Raw genomic sequence first — 22,376 nt, 5'->3', positions numbered from 1 at the left:
AGGTGTCTTGTGCCCTGATCTTCAACCCTGGCCTCAGAGCCACTGGCTTCTGATCTTACAGGAGCCGATCCCAGGCTTCACTGCCACCTCTGGCACACGTGGCAGGAGATGGAAATGTCAGTTCAGCTTCACTTCTCACCTGTCACTCCTGAGCCTGCAATCCAGCCACAGCAGCTCAGCTGCTCTCTGCTTTCCATGATTATTCATGGATTTCAAGTGAACTCTGGAGCCTGGGCAATGGCACAGAGGCAGTGAGCATCCTGCTGGCACTGAGCCCAGCTGTGCACTCCAGTAACTCCACAGTTCTGCCCAGCGCTTTGTCCAGCACCTCCCTTGGACTCTGGGCAATTCCAGTCCCCAGGGAGATCCAATTCCCAGCTCACTGATGGAGATATCTTCTACACATCCTCATTAATAACTTTATATCAGATTCCCATCAGATCTTTCCACCTCAGCCTAAGTGCATGAGGGCACTGTTGAGTCAAAGGCTACCAGCAGCCCCCCAGATCTGAGGAGGCAGCAGTGCCCACCAGACCAAGACAAAGAAGAAACAGACAGGGATCCAGCAGACACATTGCTTACACTGGCCCCACTGCCTCCTTCAGCCTTCTGAAGAGGACCAACAAGCACAGCACTGCCTGCTCTGCAAAGAGCTGCCACTTGCTCTCCTGGCTCTTACACCCCTTTACAGATGGCAATGCTGCACTGCAGGTGTGACTTGTGGAGTATGCAAACAGGAGAAGGGCAGCACCTGACATGATGCCAGTTCTCCACCACTACAATGAAATTAAATAGAAATATTACAAAAATTAAGTGGTTGGGATCATTTGGACAGGACAGAGGGGCATGACAAGAAGTGACCCAGATGGGCACCAAAACAGGAAAAGTAGCAGCAGTGCTGTTCCAGGACTCAGGGAACAGAGGGAATCAAAGGCCACTGAACAAGCAGCACAGAAAGGTGCAGCTCTTCATAGCAGCTTGGAATTGACCTGTAAAATCTGCTGCTGCAGGAGATGTCTGAACCAAAGCAGTTAGCTCTGCTCAAATTTGGCAGCACAGACCCACTGCTGGTAGTGGAGAGCTGCTCCTTCACTCCAGAGCTGCCTGCAGCTTGCAGATGTATGACTAAAGAGTGACTGTGACACTGGCAAGGTTATCAGTTCCAACAGGGATGGCCCATCCTTTGCATCTTTTTGATGCCTGGTCAGTGGGGGATGATATGCACACACTCTAAGGGAGGAAAAAGGACCAGAGAAGGCACAGAGAGTGGAAAGAACAAGCGGGAAGAAATGAGAGCAGCAAGCAGAGTCAAGGAAGTAGCTGGCAGATGAAAACCAACAAGGTGACTGATGAAGAGATCCCACAGAAAGCAGGATGTAAAGAAGCAGAGTTGGGAGCAGGCCAGGTGAGACCATCAGCCTGAAGTCAGCACCCTTTGATGAACCATCACTGCTTCTCTCTGTCCCCTGGTGAAGCTCCCTGGTTACTGAGCATGGGATCAGGTTAAACCTGCAGGGATTAGGGGGTAAGTTAAAAACAACTGCCCCGAACTTTCTGAAATCTTCATGCAGGACACTGGAGCAACACAGCCCAGCACCCAACTGTGCTCACTGCAGAGGTGTGTGCAGAGGCCTAGCCAAGACTCACTGGGCATCTGCTGGTCCCATGGAGCTCTTGTTTGAGCAAAGGGAGACTTGCAGTGCTAAGGGAAAATGTATCCCAGTGCTTACTGAAGGCTTACTGAAATTCTCCTGATGTTTTCAGTAGGTTCTGAAAAATTAGTTTCAGACTGTCTGTGTTCATGGTGTCTAAAAAAATAAGAAGATATTAACTTGTAAGGTGCTCCTTGCTGGACTGGAAGGGGAGATGGACAGTCCAGCCTCTGGTTTTGCTGTACAGTACCACAAAAAGTCCTTCATGAGCTACCATCAGCCTTCAGCTCCTTGTGGCTGTTGTAGGCAGTGGTCTCCTGGGAAAGGGAGCAGATAGCCAGGTGGGACACACACAGCCTCTCTCCATCTACCACTTCTAGACAGTGTGCTGTCTAGAAGACAGGAGAGCTCATTGCAAAGGTGAACAGATTTTTCAAAGCTGGCCCTTTTTGACTTCCACAAAATAACCTTCTGCTCATGGTTCAGCAGAAAAGCTTTCCTGCTGGTGACTGGCTAAATCCAGCAGTCACCTCTGAGCAGGGTGACATCTTGCTGGGGAAGAGATGGGAAGTGTGGCTGCCAGGCCAGTGGTGCTGCTGCTGCAGTGAGTGGCAGTGGTCAGTGCAGAGCTGCTATCTGCAGGCACAGCCTGCAGCAGTGGCCCTGCCACGTCTCCCGCAGCCTGCTGCTGTTCTCTCACTGCCAAAAAGTTCCTTTAGTACTGTACCTAATCTTGACTCCTTCAACAGGCTGAAATGGCTCTTCCTGCCCATTTTCTACTTGTTACTCTTTGCTAGATGAACAACAAACTGTCACCCTGACTCAACGTTTCTTTCCTGTTGGAGTGCTGTGAAGCTCTGACGGCTGGCTGTGAGAGGAAGCTGCTCACTTCTGTGCTGACACACGTGCCATGTGCTGGGGTCAGCTGGGGAGCACTCCCAAGGAGATGCAAGCACATTCATTTTCAAACTCTGCTAATGAGGCAGCATGTCAGCCTCCTGCTTCTGGTGCTACAGGTGACCCTTATCATTCCCATGATGCTCAGATGTCCTCTGCCTTTGTGCTCCTCCGCTCTGCAAGGTAAGAGCCCCATGGCCTACGCCCATTGCCGTAGGGTGATCTCCAAGCAGGGAGTGAGGCTTCAGTAAGTAGAGTACAGGTCCTGATTTTGCATGAGGCTGTGTGCTGGCAGTGAAAGGGAGAGCTGCTGCTCATGAATGTCCTGGGGAAGCAGGGGTAGATCAAGGCAGAGATATTTGGGCTGCAGAGGAAGGGCAGCCACCCCCTAACGCAGCAGTGGGGCAGACTGGAGGGCGCTGGCTCCATGCTCTGCTCCAGGACATTTGTTACTCAAGGTGTTGTGATCCCACGCACAGGACTCTGAGCTGGTGCAGGAGAGGGAGCTGTAAGCAGCTCCAGGCTGCTACCATCCTCTTGCTCAGCATGGGCTGGCTGCAAAGGAGCCAAATGACTCAGGGTAATTTCTCAGCACACTTCATGTGGCTTAAAATCCACCAAACCCAGGGAAATTATGTGAACCATGAGTGCTGCTTTCAACAGGGAGACCTCTCAGATGCTACCCACTTTCAAGTTCTGGCTTATTGGTAGTTGGCAGGGTAATTAATATTCACTGTAAACACACCCGTCAGAGCTGCTAATAAAGAATCACTAGCCTAGGAACACATTCCCCACTTTCTCTGCGTTTCAGTGTTAACTCAGTCTGAAAACAACACTTAAAGAGCAAGCACAATAATGCTGGTGCCGTGCTAGCATTCCCAACTTTCCAAAATCACCATCTGAGCAGCAATTCAAGTTGAAAAGCAATTTGGCTAACCCTTCAGGCTAATAAACTGCTTGATTAAATTAAGGGGTAAAACTAATAAATATTCAAAACACTTGATAATTCTTTGTTTGACATAAAGAACATTTAATGCAAGTCTCACTGGAAAACCTGTCAGGTTTTATACCTGAAATAGAGTTTTGCATTCCGAAGCACAGAGTGATTCCATTTGCTGTCTTTGATTATTGTCTTCTGTCACTTTAATCACGCTGGTAAAATTAGACCATTTCTGTGAAGTCAAATCCCTTTACAAGGCACTTTTCAGACAGCTTTGCCGTGCATTCTTCTCTGCATTTTTATTTAGTTACTCCCTACCTAGCAATACTTTGCTTTGTTCTCAAGCCCTCATTAGCCTGGGGTTTGCTCTAAAGCTCTCCCAGGGAGGAACTGAAGCAGGTACAGTTAACCCTATGCAAAGAGCTGGTCTGGAAGAGCGGCCTGAGCCCGGGCACAGTGCCGGCTCTCCCGAGTCTCTGCCAGCCCTGCCAGCGGTTTGCTGTGCAGACAAGTCCTTGGCATCCACCAGCACTCTTACCTCCAGGCTCTCACCCAATCCTGCTGGGTTTGTTTCACTCCACCTCTGAAACCTGGGTGCCAGCTGAGGCCATGAGCAGCTTGAACATATCCCTTTTACCCTCTCTTCTCAGGCCTTCCTCTTCCACTGGACTGTCCAAACCATGGCCGCTAGAGCCTCTGTCTGGCACTGCACCTGTACCTCTCTCCATCCACTCCTCCTGGCACTGCACAGGACCAGGCTGCTCTTTAGCTCCACTCCTTCCTGTGTGTCTTCTCATCTTTCTCTGTCAAGAGCTTTTCTGGCATCCACCCCTCAGTGCTTTGGCTTCCATGGTACTTACTGGCACCCAACCCACAGGGCAGCCTCCCTGACCTCCCCACCACTCCCCAGAAGGGCCAGTGCTCAGGACAGCCGTTCTGGCCTGCAGCTCCCAAACCACCCATGAGTGGCACAACTTCTCCCTGCCTTGGGACTGGGTGTGTGTCCCCATCCCACAGTGCCTCTGCTCAACAGCAGCAGTGCGCACTCCCATGGCAGGCTCAAACACCACGGTACTGTAGCTCAGGTGAATGGCTCAGGAACGGTTTGCAGCCTGAGACCAACTGTACTCTGCAGTTAAAGCCACCACAGCAACCACAACTCTGGGCTGACCCAGGCACGACTGGCCAAGTGATCTTGCCTACCTAGTCCAACATCCAAAGTGAGACCTCACTGCACGGTGCAGGAACTTCCCTCCCCAGCAAGGCTCCACGTCCTCTAACTGAGCAGATCCCCGCTGCCATCCCAAATTATTCATCACTTCATCCTGGAGTTAAAGCCTTTGTTGCATCTTGTCATCTACAGTTTGGACACTTTTGTCTTCTAATTTTCATACATGAGGATGACAATGTTGCAAGTTTCGTAACTGCATTTGGCAGAGCCAAATGGCCAAGGCTAGGAGGAGAGGGTTTAATAATCAGGATTTGCACAGCGACAGCCAGCACCATGATTTCACAGAAAAACAGGGACTGCTCCTCAAAAAGCCCTCAGTCAGTTCCAGCTCCCAAGAGTATTTTGGCATTCATAAATTGTGTAAAAGATTGCTTCCTGAAATCAAAGCATCTGCATCAGTTATCTCTCACCCAAATCCTCAGGGGCTTGTTTAAGGGCGTTCCTTTTTTATACCAACAAGGAGAAGATTTACACAATTTAAGTCCTCTTAGTATCAAATTTAAAACATCTCTTTCAGACTCTGAGCACTAAACCCTGCCTGCTAAGTGCTAGTTGCTGATTTGCTTCTTAATTGTTGTTATACCCTGATAAACAAGCTAAAAACTGTGAGAAAACACAATTAGTTTAGGGAAAGTGATTTAGCCATAAGCTTCATCATTTAACTTTTTATGGTATCCATGGCAACCATTTATTAAATAACAGCATCCCTGGTGTAACACACAAGTGCTAAAAACCCTAAGCACAAACAGCAATGTTTAGTTGTGTGTTTAGGGCAGGCACACCAACCAACCTGCTCCAAAAGAACCTACACACCGGGAGGGAAGAGCAAGACTGCAGCTTTCCTTACCTTGAAGTCATCCGGGAGCAGGAGCTTAGATGTCCTTAGGAAGCTTAATATGTACCTGAAGATTTCCCCATCTCGATCAATGAAATAATGCTGTTTCAAACTGTCCAGGACAATGGGCTCTGTGCCATTAAATAGACGACTTATTCTGGAAAAAAAAAAAAAAACAAAACAAAAGGAAAGCAAAAGGCATGGGCCAAAGAAGACAAAATCTCACTGCAGCCTCGGGGCTTTCCAGCACCCAACCAGCAGGGCTGCATCAGTTCAACCTGCACTGAGTAAGGTAGAGGCTTCATCTGGTGACAAACAAGTGCACAAAGGCAGCTGCCTCGGTGGTGTGCACTCACATGCCTCAGGTCAGAGCAATGTGTGTGCAGGCACAGGGCACACAGCAGCAGCAGAAGCCCCATGGCTGCCCTTGCACCCTGCCCTACGACCCCCCAAAGGAAAACATCCATGAGATGCTCAGCCCATGCTTGGCAGGGTCATTTCCATGAGCACCTGCATCACCAGCTCCATTACACATCCCTGCCCACTACATCCTGCTGACAGAACTGAAATGGTTCCTCAGGAGTTCCTGGCCACCAGCTTTTCCTCCAGGTGGGCTGTCATTTTGCTCAGGTGCCACCGAAGAGCTGCGGCAGAGGCTGCCCCTCCTCTGAGATCAGCTGTGTGGACCTGGCAGTGCTGCTAAGTGGCCATCCAATGCTCAGTGTTTTGGCAAAGCAGCAACCAATGGCCTGTGCAGCACCTGCAGGGCTGCCTGTGGGAGCACAGTCCCACCACCAGTAGTCCTGGGGATCAGTCTGGCAGAAGAAAGCAACCTGGTAGATCTTTTGTGAGCAAAGAAAAGGAGGCGAGACCTGTGAGACCAGGGGACCAAAACTGCTCATCAGCTGCATCACCCCAGCTGCCTTCATGTCCTGAGCAGCATGCTCTGCAGAAAGCAAAGCATCTGCCTGGCTGCTGCTGCTCCCAAGGCCTGGCTGCTCCCAGCATGCTTTGTCTCTCCACGAGAAGTAACCCAACTGAATCTGTTCTTGAAGAACTGCAGGAGACAGCCAGCAAGCACCTAGGGCCTGCCTGAGTCCACCTCTGTGGTACTGCAGCATTGTTCCCAGCTGCAGCTCCTCTTCCAGAGCCCACTCAGAACCCTGCCTGGAGGACTCCTCTGTTTCTCAGAGTCTCTCCACAGCCTGCTGGATCTCACCGTCAAGTTGTCCCTTTGGCTTGGCCATGCCATCCCCATGTCCCTCGCTGGCACCAGGGCAGGGCTTTCCCCTGCCATGGGTAATAGGCTCAGCAGGCTCTGCCAAAGGTCATGGCCAACAGCCTCACTGCCTCCCTTCTTCCACTGTCACCACCCTGCTCCCTGCATTCTGACCTGGCACTGAGGGCAGTGGATGGCAGAGCCCTCAGCCTGGCTGGGGAGGCTATGTGCCCACACTGGTGATGGCAAGGGACAGGTTTGCTGCCCCATTGCTGCCCACCGATGCTTCCAACTGTGCCCCACAGCCCTGGCTTTGGGCTGTGGGTTCATGCAACACACTGAGAGCTGCTCTCCACAGCCTGCACCTCTGTCTGCTCCTCTCCCCTGCTAATTCCCCTGCAGATTTCATTAACATGCCATTCATTTCCAGATCAGCTGTGGAGATTAAGTAAAACTCGACTTAGCAAGTCCCTGCTGAATTCACCTACAAACCTTTTTGCCCTCTCAAGCAAGCTCCAGGTTTTGCTGTCTGCTCTCCTGTCTGTGCCAGCACTCAGCTGGGCTGAGTTACTTGTGAGAGTAACTAAATGCTCCCCTAACCCCTAAACCTAGTAACTTTGCTGATTTTCTTCATCCTCTGCTTTTCATCAGCACCAGAGCACAGAACCCTGGGCATGCTGCAACTGACAGAGGGCTTGATAAGCCTCCAGGAAGTCCTTGTGTGGGGGTGGTTGTTTTTTCAGGGCTATCTGCCTAAGGCTCTTCAACAGTTTGCTTTGTACAGGGTTCCATTTTATTCCAGCAAGCAGACAGTTAATTTATTTCCTTGGCATGCACAAGACACAGTGTGCTGGGCTGGGCTGGACTGGAAGCAGAGGAAGCACCAACAGGGGCTCATTCATTGAGCAAAACTCCATGGCCAGCCCAAGTTTTGAGATCTTGCACCTCAGCAAGCCTGGCTCTGGCTCAAACCTCCTTCCCCTCACCACCCTTGCTCTGTGAAGTCCAAAAGGGAGGTGGTGGCTGCTGCTGGGCTCTGCCACACGTAGGGGGAAGGTGTGCCAACAATGCCAGGGCAGAAGAAAGCCAGGGTACAAAATCTTCCTGGGCTGCTCTTTACTGCAGCAAAGCATTTTGGGGAATGAAAACAGAACATGAACATTGAGGCCTCTGTGAAGTGCCCTGAGCTGTATTTCTTTAGCAGCAAAATTACTGCTGGGGAAAGAAACTTGCAGAGTGTTGAAAGGCTTAACTGCCACCCCAAAAACAGAGTGATGAATAGATTAAGGATTTATTTGACATTTTAGGGGGCTGGGATGTACCAAGAGCCAAGCTCAGTGCAGCATGTTGTAATGCCTCATGCAGAAAGCACTCCTGCTTCTCCCTTCTCACCACTATAAGCCATAACTGCAGAGAGCTCATCAGGAAAAGCAATGCTGAGATGAGAGCACAAAGTGAACTCCCATGGCAGCTTCTGAAGAGAAATTCTCCTGCCAGGGGTACTCACCCCAGCGATCAGGGGCAGCTCCACCAGCCCCACTGTGCTCAGCAGATGGACTGTGGGTGGCCAGAACAAAATGCCACACACAGAAGCATGGAAGCAAAGCGCACCCAGGCTGGCAGAGAGCTGGCAAGCCTGTAAGTGCCAGAGGATGGGAATGGCTTTGCACTGTGCAAACTTGTTGATGCCAATTAGAAATTCAATACCGGTCTGGCCAGCAGCCTCAGGAGCTGCTTCCTCCAGCACCTTGCCATGTGATGGGGGTTAAAGCTGTGGGCAGTGGCTGTAGCTCTCATACTGTGCAGCAGTCACCCCCAAAATGGTTGCTTTTTGAGCAGTCATGGGGCCCAGTGCTGTAGTGGTGGGAAAACTGGGCAATGGTGTTTCCAGGAGGCACTTGCTCACAGAAAAAAGCAGCCCAGGCAGAAAGAGCCACACTGGATCCTACAGTGATGTGTGAGTCTGAGCAATCCATGCTCCTTCAGCATTCTCCTCCTCTGCAAGAGATGCTTTACTTTCTTACTTGAACACACTCTTCACAGTTCTGGCCAGGATCTATTTCCAGGCAGGGAGCAGACTGACCCAGGATCAGTCCAAGCAGCTGCAAACCTGTGGATGGCAGCTTGCCCTTCACTGCCTCCACCTCCCCAGGCAGGTCCCACTCTGCTGACACCACTTTCCCAGTGCACAGCTCTTCCTAGTCATCTCTTCCTCCTCCTCCTCCTCAGTTGCTCCTGCCCTCTCTGCTCTTCCCCACTACACAGCCACCACTCTGCAGTGCTGCCCATGCTGACCCTTGTGGGACCCTGCTCCTGGCCACCACTGCATCACATCCCCACAGCCCAGCTTGGCAGCCCTCACCAGCAGCTCAAGCCTCAGCTGGATGCTCTTTCCCACTTCTCCCAACATCCAGAACACAACCTGTTGATCCTATTTCTACAATTCCTTTGTGCTTCTGTTGTCTCTGCTAAAAGATTTTACACTTCCAATAATGTTCCGCCAGAACGCCACAGGGGGAGTTTCCAGCTTGGTTCTGATTTTACTAGGATATTAATACCTCCTTTTCTTAGATTAAAAAGAAACCACAGCCTGCCCACATGGACAAGAGTGCCAGTAAATTCTCTTCTAGCTTCTTGGGCAGGGGAGGAAGCCACGTGCTGTGTGCGAGGACCTGCAGATGCCTGCTGCTGCCCATGCCCCCCATGATGCTGGAGACCAGCTGGCCACCAGGTGAGCTCCCAGCAGCACTTGTGGAGGTGGGAGCACAGGGCAGGGCCTCCAGCCCCCCAGCACCATAAGCTCACCCAGTTCCAGCTTGGAAGCAGTCAGGGCTTTTTGCACTCCCAGCTGGAGCATCCTTGGTCTTCCCAAGGACAGCCATAGCCCTGCACCTCACACACTGCTGACAGGAGACCTCATGGGGTCAGGGAGGTTGCTTTCTGATTTGGGGCCAGTTTAGCCATTTTCCTGACATCTGTCCTCTTGAACAGAAAACAAAGTTGTAGCTTACTGAATGTGGCTCGTAGAGGAGCACCCAGTATTGTGGGACAACTAGCAACTGAGGCTGTGGCCAGCACAGAACCCCCACTCCCAGGCCCCACTGCTGGGGCGGGCACTGCTGCCCTGTCCGCCCCGCACACCTGCCCAGCCAGCACAGCAACACTCTGTAAGTACAACTCTTTATCACAACATTGCACTGAAAGCATTAATTTAAGTAATTATGTGATTAATATTTAAGTGCTCAGTGATATTTTTGTCATTCATAATTTAGTTGTTTACATGGATTAAAAATTGATTCTGTAGACACTTTTCCTGCCCAATGTCAAATCAGCAGGGACTGCACATTTCAGAAACCTGTCATTAAAATGTGTCTCTTTCTTCACTTTGTGGGAGCAGAAGGGGAGAGGAGGCCTGTGGGCCCTGTGAACACACAGGTCTGTGCCCTGCTCTGTGCCCTCTGCTGTCCCTGCCACCCTTCCATGCACCCTCCTGCTCCACTGGCTGCCAAGGCGCAGTGGAGCCGACGCCAACTCCACAGCTCTCCTCTGTTTGATAGGGTGGCTGGCAGCAGTGCTTGGACCTTGCTGTGGAGCTGAAGGAGGAGGAGAAGGCAGCTGTGGGAAAGACCACAGAGAGGAGGAAGAGGGTTATTTAGAGCCAGGACATTAGGCATGACTTGAAACCGCCCCACAGGACATGTTAGCAAAGCATCCCAGGCATATGTGGAGTCCAGGCACTGCTGCTGAGCACAGAGTGCTGCTTATCTGCTACATACCTGCTGAAGGTAGGTAGGACAGATCCTGTTATCTGCTGGGGAGACAAAAATGCTGTGAATTGGAGCAGAGGTGCTCCAGAGAACACAGTGCCCTCCGCCGTGCCCGGCACTGCTGCCTGCACTGCTCCCTCAGCTACAAGTCTGTCACTTGTCCCAGCACAGGAATCATAGAATCACAGAATGGTTCTGCTTGGAAAAGTCCTCTAAAATCATTGAGTCCAACCTTCAGGAGAGTAACTGCTGGGAAAGAACAGCAGAGAGCTGCTGCACCCCGCCCAGCGCTGCTGTGCCAGGAGCTGGCTCTCTGCTGGCACTGCCACGTCCCAGCCACCGCAGCAGCATGGTGTGGGGCAGGCAGTGGACAGTGCTGCCAGGCCTTCCCTTTGCATATTTGCATGATTTTTACTGTAGAACTGACTAGTCTGTGCACAAGTTCCCAGCAGAGCAAACTGTCATGGAGAAAGCACCTGCAGCTGCCTTCCCCCAGGAGCTATGGGAGAACATTCAACCCTTCCAAAAAGCAGCCAGGGCTGGCCAGAGGAGAACAGGAGTCACCCATCTGAGCAGCCAAGGGATGTCTTCTGCCTTCTGGCCTGATGGTAGTTCTGAGGAGAGCTGTGAGCTGCTGTCTCTGCCAGGACACGCTCCCTCATGCCCTGTACATCAAGGAATGTGGCTAAAGGTTGTGTCTGGCTGCAGCAGGTTTGTCTAACGTGCCTCTATTTAAAACTTTAGTGTGAGTCCACAATCAAAGCTCAGTTGTATGGCTTCACCACACCTTCTGACCCTGCTACCTGACTGGCGTCTTAAGCGCTCCTAACCTGACAAAACCCAGGGCCAAGGAACATGGCAGAGGCTGGAGTCAGGCTTGCACTCAGCCTGCTCATGGCACAGCTCTGAGGGCTAGGCCCTGACAGCTCTGCCATGGCTTCAGTTTCATCAGAGATAGCATCCTGACCACCTCAGAGTGCTTCAAGCATACACCTGGCTCGGAGGGTGTTTGAGCTGGGAGAACTTCGGTCTAAGCATCTTTTACATCTTTGATTTGTACTGTGATGGGAAGTGTCCGAGTCCTAAAGCAGAGGTACAAACTGCAGCTCTGCAGACCATGAGACCTGAGCAGCTGCTTGCTTCAAGTTCCTGTGCCTCAGGACAGAGAGGGGTACCCCAGAGGGGCCTTCTGCCAGAAACACAGTCAGATCAGGTACTAGATTCCAGTCCCAAGCGGAGAGCAGATGTCCAGCTTGTGGTCTTAGGCAGCTCACTGCTCCATGCATGCCTGAGCCACCCTGACCAGCAGCTCCTTGCCCTACCGCTCCTGCAAGACCAGAGTGAGCACCCTCATGTCAGCAGGGCAACCTTAGATGCCAGCACCACAGGCACTGCCTGGCCCCACACAGGCATCACTCAGCCCCCCTGACGGCATAAGTGTGCAAACACAGGGACCTGAGTACAGACCTGACCTGTGACAACTCAACAGCAATGCTCCAGCCTGTGAGCCCACAGCCTACGAGCCCACAGCCTGTGAGCCCACAGCCTGCGAGCCCAAAGCCTGTGAGCCCAAAGCCTGTGAACCCAAAGCCTGTGAGCCCAAAGCCTGTGAGCCCACAGCCTGTGAGCCCAAAGCCTGTGAACCCAAAGCCTGTGAACCCAAAACCTGTGAGCCCAAAGCCTGTGAACCCAAAGCCTGTGAGCCCACAGCCTGTGAACCCAAAGCCTGTGAACCCAAAGCCTGTGAACCCAAAACCTGTGAGCCCAAAACCTGTGAACCCAAAGCCTGTGAGCCCAAAGCCTGTGAGCCCACAGCCTGTGAGCCCAAAGCCTGTGAACCCAAAGCCTGTGAACCCAAAGCCTGTGAGCCCAAAGCCTGTGAGCCCACAGCCTGTGAGCCCAAAGCCTGTGAACCCAAAGCCTGTGAAGCCCACAGCCTGTGAAGCCCACAGCCTGTGAGCCCAAAGCCTGTGAACCCAAAGCCTGTGAGCCCACAGCCTGTGAACCCAAAGCCTGTGAACCCAAAGCCTGTGAACCCAAAGCCTGCGAGCCCAAAGCCTGTGAACCCAAAGCCTGTGAGCCCACAGCCTGTGAACCCAAAGCCTGTGAACCCAAAGCCTGTGAGCCCACAGCCTGTGAACCCAAAGCCTGTGAACCCAAAGCCTGCAAGCCCACAGCCTGTGAGACCACAGCCTGTGAGCCCAAAGCCTGTGAACCCAAAGCCTGCAAGCCCACAGCCTGTGAGCCCACAGCCTGTGAACCCAAAGCCTGTGAGCCCAAAACCTGTGAACCCAAAGCCTGTGAACCCAAAGCCTGTGAACCCAAAGCCTGTGAGCCCAAAGCCTGTGAACCCAAAGCCTGTGAGCCCACAGCCTGTGAACCCAAAGCCTGCGATCCCACAGCCTGTGAACCCAAAGCCTGTGAGCCCACAGCCTGTGAATCCAAAACCTGTGAACCCAAAGCCTGTGAGCCCACAGCCTGTGAACCCAAAGCCTGTGAGCCCAAAGCCTGTGAACCCAAAACCTGTGAGCCCAAAACCTGTGAGCCCAAAACCTGTGAGCCCAAAGCCTGTGAACCCAAAGCCTGTGAGCCCAAAACCTGTGAGCCCAAAGCCTGTGAACCCAAAGCCTGTGAGCCCAAAACCTGTGAGCCCAAAGCCTGTGAACCCAAAGCCTGTGAGCCCAAAACCTGTGAGCCCACAGCCTGCAAGCCCACAGCCTGCGAGCCCAAAGCCTGCGAGCCCACAGCCTGCAAGCCCACAGCCTGAGTGCCCAAATCCTGTTAGCAAACAGCCTGAGAGCCCAAATCCTGTGAGCAAACAGCCTGCAAGCCCACAACCAGCGAGCCCAAAGCCCTGTGCTCAGCTTTGAACAAGAAGCATCAAGCAGCACAGTCCAGCCTCAGCAGTGGGGTGGAGGAGGTCACTCAGAAGGTATCTGTCTCTAGTTCCTATAACCTCCTGTTCCTACCTTCCAACACTGATCCTGGAATGCCACAGGAGTTTTTTGAGCCACGTGCTCCCCTTTGCAGTGCTTTGGAAGAATATTACGCTTATTAACTATTAAGCACCTGAAGGAACTGCAGGATCTATTATCTAGCCTTAGTACTTGGTGTCTTGCTGTCCAGGCTACAATGTCTGGTTTTGCAAAAGACCTGAACTAGCCTGCCCAGTATCAACATCGAGTTTGGAAAATCAACATCCATGAGTAACATTCTCATCCACCATGCAGAATCATTCTTAGGCAGTTCTGGAAGGCGGTTTGTGTTTTTTTTTCTCTTCTTTTTATACTACCAATAAAATGCAAAATTAGCTGTACAGGATTTTGTAGTTAAAACAAAGGCATGAACAATTATGTTTTCTTCTCTCTCTACTCTCAGTTAAAGTCCACTAAAGCAACAGGTGATACAATCCACTCAAGTGGAAACTGCCCATTATTTCTGAAATACCACAAAGCATTCATGGGAAGGATAAGAGATTCTTCAGCTCTTCTTCTGCCTGCTGTTAACAGCTTTTCTGCACACTTCAGACATTTCAGTGGGTGGTTTTGGTACCTAATTTCATGGAACTCTAGATGTATTTTTAGGTTATGATACATAACATATTTTTGATTTGTAAAGACAGTACTGCCTATATATAAATTGACAGCTAAGGAATTGGAAACACTAACCCCAAGTAGAAAAGCCAGAGTCTTCTCCTGCATTAAAAAATTCTCTTGGTAGCCAAGAGCCATGCTGGTGCCTCATCCATGCAGCCAGGCATGCCAACAGGTCATGCGGGATGAAGTGGTCAGACAATGACCATGAGCAGACAAGCAACTAAGGGAATTGAGGCTCCCATGAATTTTCCTCCCTGGCTTTTCTTTCTCACCAGGTTTACAAGGGGATTAACTCTAAGCCCTTCACCTCTCTGGGATACTGAGATGTGGCCAATCAGCACTGGCCACTCATCCCAAATTTATCAGCAGCACATTTGTTCCCCACAGCCCTGCTTCTGCCATCCTGCTCGCCCCGGGTCCACAGCTCAGGAGCAAAGAGCTGCTTAGCCATGTGTGACGGTGGCAGGGGCCAGCTCTCCCAGGCAAATGGGTTTGCTTTGCCTTATTAAAGGAGTGTTTGTATATTTTAGTGTGTTATTTTAACAGCTACAGAAAGACTTCACTGAACAAACAGTTCCTAGCATGCTAATTGCTGTCTACGGATCCCTTCACTGTGCTGGGCAAGCGACCACACTGCTGGGCAGGAACAGGCACGGACAGCATGGCTCTCATGCTACCACACAGCAGCAGCCCTCCACTCTCAGGTCAGCTGTCAGTCACAAAATGCATCTGCTGTGTTTAATGAGAAAAAATAATCTACCTTTGAAATAGACGTGCAGTTGCATTTCTCCAGCAAAAGCTCCCTACTTGGCACTGCCACAGCTTCTGCATGGCACACTGACTAACAGCCTCCTCATCCTCTGCTGCACTGGGCTGGCTGAACTGCTCTGGAGTTACCACAAGGAGACCAGAGGCCTTAACCATGGCAGTGTGCAGCTGGATGGCTGCAAGACTGCAGTGACTGCAGGTCAAGGTAGGCAAGTTGCACCACCCCTACTCCAGAGAGCAGTGACTGCCTGAGGAGAGTCTGGCTGGCCTGAATGTTTTTAGTAGAAGGAACCATATAACATCACAATGTAATATGAGCCCTCAAAACACAGAGCCAAATATTATCCTTCCAGTGAAATATGCTGAAGTTCAGGTTACTTTTGCTATTCCTGTGTATTTTACTTCCCCCTAACTGAACTTTTATCGAAATAGTTGGTGAGGATTAGAAATATTCATACAAATGTGTATTGCAAAAATATCCTGATTTTATTACGCCCTTGTTGCTGCTGCTGCTCTGCTCTGAGCCTTGTGAGGGTTCTTGGCCTTTTGTATTTTCTCAAGAGAGAACTTAAACTAAATTTTTAGCCATGAAAAGCAATGCAGGAACAACAATTCTTTAATTTAAACCAAACTCTTAAACTAGCATCTTGGTTCCCCAAAGGTCCCAGTCCTGCAAGAACTGAGTTTCAGTTCAGATGTAAGAGTTGCAGGCACTCGATGAATTCAGCTGTCAGCACATGAGGACACACAGCTCCAGTGAGACATTCCTGCCTGTACATGCCTCTTCCTGCTCTTCCTCTGAGCATCCCTTCCCCCTGCATCATGGTGCTGAGGGCCCTGCTCAGAACAGGGTTTCACCAAATGGGGGCTCTCTGGCTGCCCATCTGCTTGCTGTAACCTCGAGTGGAAGCTACCTCTGGGTTTTTCACTAGGATTTTCAGATCTGACAGGCTCTGGCCATTCCTTCCATTACCATCCCCCTTGCACACTGGCAATGCTGGGACAAGGTGCAGGTACTGGTTATATCTGAACACAAATGGGATAAATCCTTGCTCACTGAAGTCAAGAACCTCCCTCAGGGACTCAGCGAAGGTAGGGAACCTTTCCAATGTAACTCAGTGACCCTGCAGGGTGGGTCTGGCCCTCCACACCCTGTGCAGGGGTGGGGGCTGCAAAGCCTGGACAGCAGGAGGCAGAGGGATGGGTACCCACGGGCTGCACAACCTTTTGTGAAGTGTCAGTGGTGGCAGCTAGCACTTTGGTACCTACTGCTTGTATGAACAGCTGCAACATTTCACCTGCTTGAGCTACAGCTCTCTGCCTCTGTTTCAGACACACAAAACCTGAGCAGCTTTTTCCTACAACTCTTTATTTCCAGATCCACAGGAAAAGTTCCAAGACACAGGCTGCCAGGGACTCTGCAGCACTGCACTGTCTGGGGTGAGCAGGAACACCAGGCAACTCCGGTGCCCATGCCAGCCTCCGCTGCTCTGGGACAAGCTCCACTGTTGCAGACAGCAATGATACCAGCCTCCCTGGGTAGTGATCAATTACCTCTCTGATGAAGAGAACCTGTCCACACTGCCTGGGCACTTGTTTGGTCTGCCAAAATACCAGCTCACCTTACATTCCTTCTGTTTGGTTTTCCTGCAGCATGTCCTGCTGTCCTCCAGTGAGTAAACTACACAAATTTTGCCCAGTCCCAGAATGCAAAATTGCTGCAAGAACACCACTGTGCACCTCCAGCACTGTTCACATCACTCACCCCTGGTGTGGTGGGCAGTTACAGGCAGACTGCATCTGGCTGTAATTCTCCACAAGCACACGTGTGATTGGGAAGAGTCATCCAGTCCTCTCTACCCTTAGTTCTGCTATCACACTTAAAATGATGAATGAATGATGCTCCTGTTTATTCTTACATTTGATTAAGTGGTACCCAGCATACTCTTCCTGGCTTAAAGAAATTCAGCATATCAAGCAGGATTTTTTAAAAAGCTGCTTGAAGGGAACACAGTTACCAAAGGCCATCTATCCACACCAAGTAGGACAACTCCTGAGCTCTGCTGGTGAGCCCAAACTGCTTGGCAGATGAAAGGCAGAAGTGAAGAGGAATTTCCAGTAAGTGTTTTGCTACTGCAGTCAGGGAGCAGGGCCAGAGAGGCAGTGACCCACCAACATGTGTGCTGGGAAGGGCTCAGCCCCACGGCCACAGCCACAGAAAGAAGGGGAGATCCCGGCTAGGGGCTATGGAGAGGGACCCCACCCCTGGGAGGGAGACAGCAATCCACCTGCTGCACAAAGACACCTGCTCTACAGGATTAAGCTTGGCAAAAACTTTTAAAAAATAAGCAAACTGCCAACTGCTGGATTCTGATGAGGTACTGAAAGCTGAACCTGGCTTTTGTATGTGACTGCAAGAGATTCACTCTTAAACACACGGGCATGGGTTTGATTCTGGTCCCAGTGAAGTCAAGGCCAAAACATCCTTTGATTTAATTGAAAGCATAAGCAGGCCTCTGCTTTAACCCTCCTGTCTGCAAACAGAACACAACTGGATGGAACAGAAGAGGAAATATGTTTGGAGCTGGTTACAAATCCATGTGTGATTGCCCCCCCACCTCCAAGATTAAAAAGCAGCCATTGAATTTTCTTCCTCATTCAACAGCAGTGTTACGTGCTACTGGCCCAAATTCAGCCCTCATCCCCTCCCAGACAGCACTAGCAGAGGACCCAGTTTCTGTATTGTCATCTGCTGGTTTCCATGGAGTTCCAACAGCCCAATTTGCCTGTGGAACTGGATGTCAGTTTTGCAATGGCAGAATTTAGGCAGAGGTCTCCTGGAAGGCACAGCACATTCCCCAGTGCCAAAGCTGCAGCCTGTAGGGGAAACTGTAGTGGCACAACCTGGCACAACACAGCACCACACCAAAGAGGTTAAAAGGAGTCCCTGGTTTTCACTGTCCAGTTTCTCAAGAGAGAGAGATTTGCTGCTGCAGGAGTGACTACCAGTCCTAAAGGGATTACCTGCAGCACTGGCAGCATCTGCACTGCATTAGAGAGGTAGAACGGGAGCCTGCCCTTCGGACTTCAGCCTTTCAGCTTTACTGTGCAAAGCTGTTTCCAGCCCTTGCCAACTGATCCCTGAGTCTGCCCAAGAGTTAACAGTGCAAATGCTGCCTAACAGCTTCCCAGCCTCCACGTGCAGCACTCCCTTCAGGTTTTGCTTTATGTGGTCCTCAGCAGATAAAGAAGCAGCAATTTTAGCCTCTGAACACATCCCATTCTGCAGCAGTGACAGGGACACAGCACAGGTGAACATCAGCACCCCTCTGCTCAGCCTCTCTGCCCTGCTGCCCAGCTCTTGCAGGCTGGCAGCACAGCAGCTGCATCACTACGGGATGCAATGGTGCAGGCATGGAAGAGCTAACAGCCCTCCTGCCTGGCAGAGCTTCAACTGAGGGCCAGTCAGGTAAAAAGGAAATCCCAAAGCCCTTTGAAGCATTCACAGGTGTCATTGCTTTGCACAGCATCAGAAGACTGAAGTGCATGCTGATCACAGCAGAGGAGGTGAAGGGGCAGGCAGCTTGGGAGAGAGCAAAAAGATAGGAGTTGGTAATTCTGAAGTTTAACTGCAGTTCTACAGCTTCTCCCTGCTATCAGACTGGGGTAGGAGAGCCACCAGCCTGCTGTAACTCCACATTGATGGAGTTACACCAGGGCAAGAGTGACTGACAGTCCTTTCAGTCACCAGATTATGCATTTCATGACAGCACAGCACCAGGGAACACGCTGATGGTGCTGCAAGCACCAGGTAACAGAGAAACCTGGCAAAGCCAAGGTGGCTGGCAGCAGCATGGGGCACAACCTGTGTCAGCTACAGCCTGGCATCCTCCACACCATCTCCTTCCTCTGTGCTCAAAGAGTTCCAGCCTCCCTTCTGCTTTCACTAAGAACCCTGTGCTTGCATGCCTCTATATTTCTTCTCTTTAAATACGCACTTTGTTTTCAAAGACTGGATTAACCCATGAAGAGACCGATCCTGACTTCAGTTACACAGGCACAGATCTGGAGTCACTCCTTCCACACCAGCAGAGGCATCTCTTTGGGAAGGCCCTCTGGCCAGGAAGGGTACATGCAGCACTGGTGAACGCATCAGGCTTTGTCTTCAGTTGCCTGCTGTTTTTACACTTCCAGATATTTTTGAGACCAAGGACTGCAGATATCCAAGAGAAACATCTTACTATGGGTTCAGCTTCTGATAAATCCTCTCCACATCAAATCAGGATGCATCCCTGGTATAATTCCAGAGGTCAGCAGGCCACAGTAGGGATTATTCTGGCCAGGTTTGTTATTAAGTCACTTTTCTAGAAGAACAGGGGTTATTCTGTTTGCATTTAAGTTCACAGAAGAACTCTCGTTGACTTCAGTGGAAGAGAGACTTGGCCCAAAGTCCCAACATCCAAACCACCTCCATTTATTGCTGTTAAAGCAGGCAAGGAATTAATAAGGCCCAATGTATTTTTAAATCTTAGATTTCACAAATGATCACCAGCATGTAGGTCACAATATACACACAGAACGACACCTACGACAGCCACCAGTGGGATCATTAAAATAATTAAGTTAGGCCTGGAGACAAATTCATTTCATAACATGTTCCTTACAAAACAGATACCCCCTTGCTTCATAATCCAGGGAGTCTGTTTTATAAACTTCCTAAGCAGTTCATGAAATATCTCCCTGAGCAGCCCAGGTCTGCTTGCCATGGCAGTGGCGTTCTAAACCACAAGTTCACCACACCAGTGACGTGCACTCAAAGACCAAACAGGAAGAGGTAGCCTTGGCTGCTCCACTGGTACAGCTGTGACCTCAGTACACAATTCCCAGTACAGAGCTACCAAATTCACATCTTGACTAACTCCTCTCCAGGTGATGAGGAAGCACATGAAGAAGCCATCAATAAAGGAGAGTTCCCTTTACATCAGGTTTAAAGGTGCTACACCTAGGAGCCTAAGCACAGGTGTAGTGCCTTCACACCATGCTCAGTGGGAGCAAACAGCCTTCAATAGCAGCACATGGAAGGAGGAGAAGGGTCATTTCCATGGCATCCTGTGGGGTCTCAGAATAGGCTGCTGATGTTTTTCATGTTACTGCCCTGAAGATGACTGCTGAAGTATACTTAAACTGTGCTGCTGGCACCAAATTGCCCTGCCAGGTGAGTGGTAAGCGTAAGTAGCAATGAAAGACATTACAAAGTACTTGACTAACTTCAGAAACTGTTACATATAAGTATTTTTCTTTAAATAATACATTTTTTATCTTGTCTGCTGGCTTTTCTTTGTTTTATTAAACCAAGCTAATTTTTAACCTGTTCTAAGCAGTAAGAGTGGGAATTGCTGCTGTGCTGAGTGTAAATAGCTAGAATTGTGTTATTGTTGCAGAAGAAAGGGAAGATAAAAAATGAGACAAGGTCAGCTGGACTTTGCAGCAAGGGTGCTGGAGACACTGCTAAACATTCACCTTCTGGGCTCCTCTCCAGGCTCTACATGCCATCCCTCCACCCCAGCCAGGCTGCATGGAGGTGCCAGCTCTCCCTTTTGCCTACTCAAGCTAAGTGACAGGGTAGGAACATGCAGCTTTCTCACAGCACAGCACCACAGCCATCATTTGATTTCTCTAAGTCAGATGAGTGTTGATTTGCTCTCTCCTCTCCATACCAGCTTGCCCTGCTCCTGTCTAGATGCCCTAACACCCACTCATGCTTAGAACTGCACCCAACCAAGGCAGCAAGCAGCAAAAATCCTCCCCAGGAAAGTGTTCACCAGAGACTACCCAGGCAGAGTCATCTTGTCTGTCTCATCCAATATTCCAAGTAAGCACACAAATCATTCATTCCTCAGTAGGGCCCAGCTTCAGTGCCCAATTACAGCAGGACCTGCACTCCTGAGGGTAAATCCTGCTTTCCTCTCCAGAGCCTGTGGGCAGTCCCCAGGCAGTGGCTCTGCCGGGCAAGGCAGCAGTTGTGCAACCCAGTGAGGAGTAAACACTTTTATCACAGCAGACAGTTCAGCTGCTGTGGCTCCCTGAATGCCAGTTAGGAGATTCTGGAGAGGTGGACACAGGCAGGTCTGAAGAATCAGTTTCCATATAAATTCCTTCCCTCCCATCTCTCCAAGTCACTGGAGTGAAGGGTCAGAGTTACAGGGAGTAGTCTCCTCTACCACCAAAGCTGCTGTTCCAGCTGTGCAACAACAGCCCTGGGTACTGCAGCAAAGCCTGCTGGCCCTGCTGCTTCCATGGGCTCTGCCAGATCCTGAACTCAGGACTTCTCCCCTTAGTGCAAGCCAGAGACAGGGTATTTAACCCCTTTTTTCCCAGCTCTAACTACACCCCTGTTATGGACTCCTTTATTTTCCATAGAGACTGGGTCATGAGCATCATCTCTGGAGCAGGTCATGCCCTGGTGCTCCCAGAGCTGGGACTGCCCTAGTGGCTCTGGCCAGTCTGTAAGAGGGAACTGTGCCTCACCTTCACGCACTCTGCTCTGCCCCACATGCTGCTCGGGAGCTGTGTGGGATGCTGCCTAGCAGCAACCCATCTCCCTATAGTCACACGTGCGTCATACCTTTCCCAGAGCTCATCAGAGCACTGCATGGACTTGTGTGAGCAAAGCCATGCAGCACCTGTGGGAAAGACCCTTTTCAAGATTTTTTTCCTTAAGCATGCTGCTGGTCAAAACTCCCTTGGAAAGCCAGGAGAGATTTGCCTAGTCAAGAAAGAAACACAAACCTCTCAATTGCAGGTGCAGGAAATGAAACTGAAAATGTTCATCCCCATGAAAATTCTTAGGTGAAATCAGAAAGGACACTGCATGTAACCAAAACCTCTGGGTTCTGGTTCCTTTTACTTGTCCTCATCTGCAGCATTCACCCGATTTGCCTTAAAGAGCAGCAGAGGCCTGGGGGGCCCTGGCAGGCTCACCCCTCTGCAGAGCTGCCAGGCTGGCGTGCAGCACGGGTACATGTGCGCAGTGCTCCTGCACCGTGCCTGTAGCCTGCATCTCCAAGTGTTTGTGAGGGGCAAGAGGAGCCTTGCTCCTGCCTCCTCAGGTGCTCTGCTTTAAAACCTGGCTATGGTTTAAGTTCCCAATGCCCATCAGAATCACTGAGCTTTGCACTGCAGCTCACATGCCGCCAAGTTCTGTAGTGCTCTGCCCGAACGCGGGCTGCTGGCTGTGACTCGGAACTCTGCCTTTGGGGTGATGTACAACAGCGCTTGGGTCAGAGCTTGGTGCCAGCCCATGAACAGGGTGCCTCGATGGGAAGAGTGGGACTTCATGAAGGGTGAAGTGTGCCACGGCAGCAGCTTGCCTGTGTACTTCACCGTGCTCGGAACAGTCACTGAGCGGTGTGCGGGGCGAGAGAGGCTGCGGTGGGACAAGGTGCTACAGAGATGCTGAGGGGGTGCGCAG

At 50.8% G+C, this 22,376-nt stretch overlaps 1 protein-coding gene across 1 annotated transcript in view; it reads right to left on the bottom strand.

Annotated features, from left to right (window-relative positions):
* KCTD15 (potassium channel tetramerization domain containing 15) overlaps positions 1–22,376 on the bottom strand; it is a 38,622-nt gene that overhangs the window by 6,208 nt on the left and 10,038 nt on the right. Inside the window, exon 3 of the mRNA XM_054389796.1 lies at positions 5,568–5,712. Coding sequence (XP_054245771.1) covers positions 5,568–5,712 — 145 coding nt within the window. The remainder of the gene's footprint in view (positions 1–5,567; positions 5,713–22,376) is intronic.

This window comes from Indicator indicator, chromosome 19 (genome assembly GCF_027791375.1).
Source record: "Indicator indicator isolate 239-I01 chromosome 19, UM_Iind_1.1, whole genome shotgun sequence".
Lineage (NCBI taxonomy): Eukaryota > Metazoa > Chordata > Aves > Piciformes > Indicatoridae > Indicator > Indicator indicator.
This window is presented reverse-complemented; position numbering and strand designations above follow the sequence as displayed.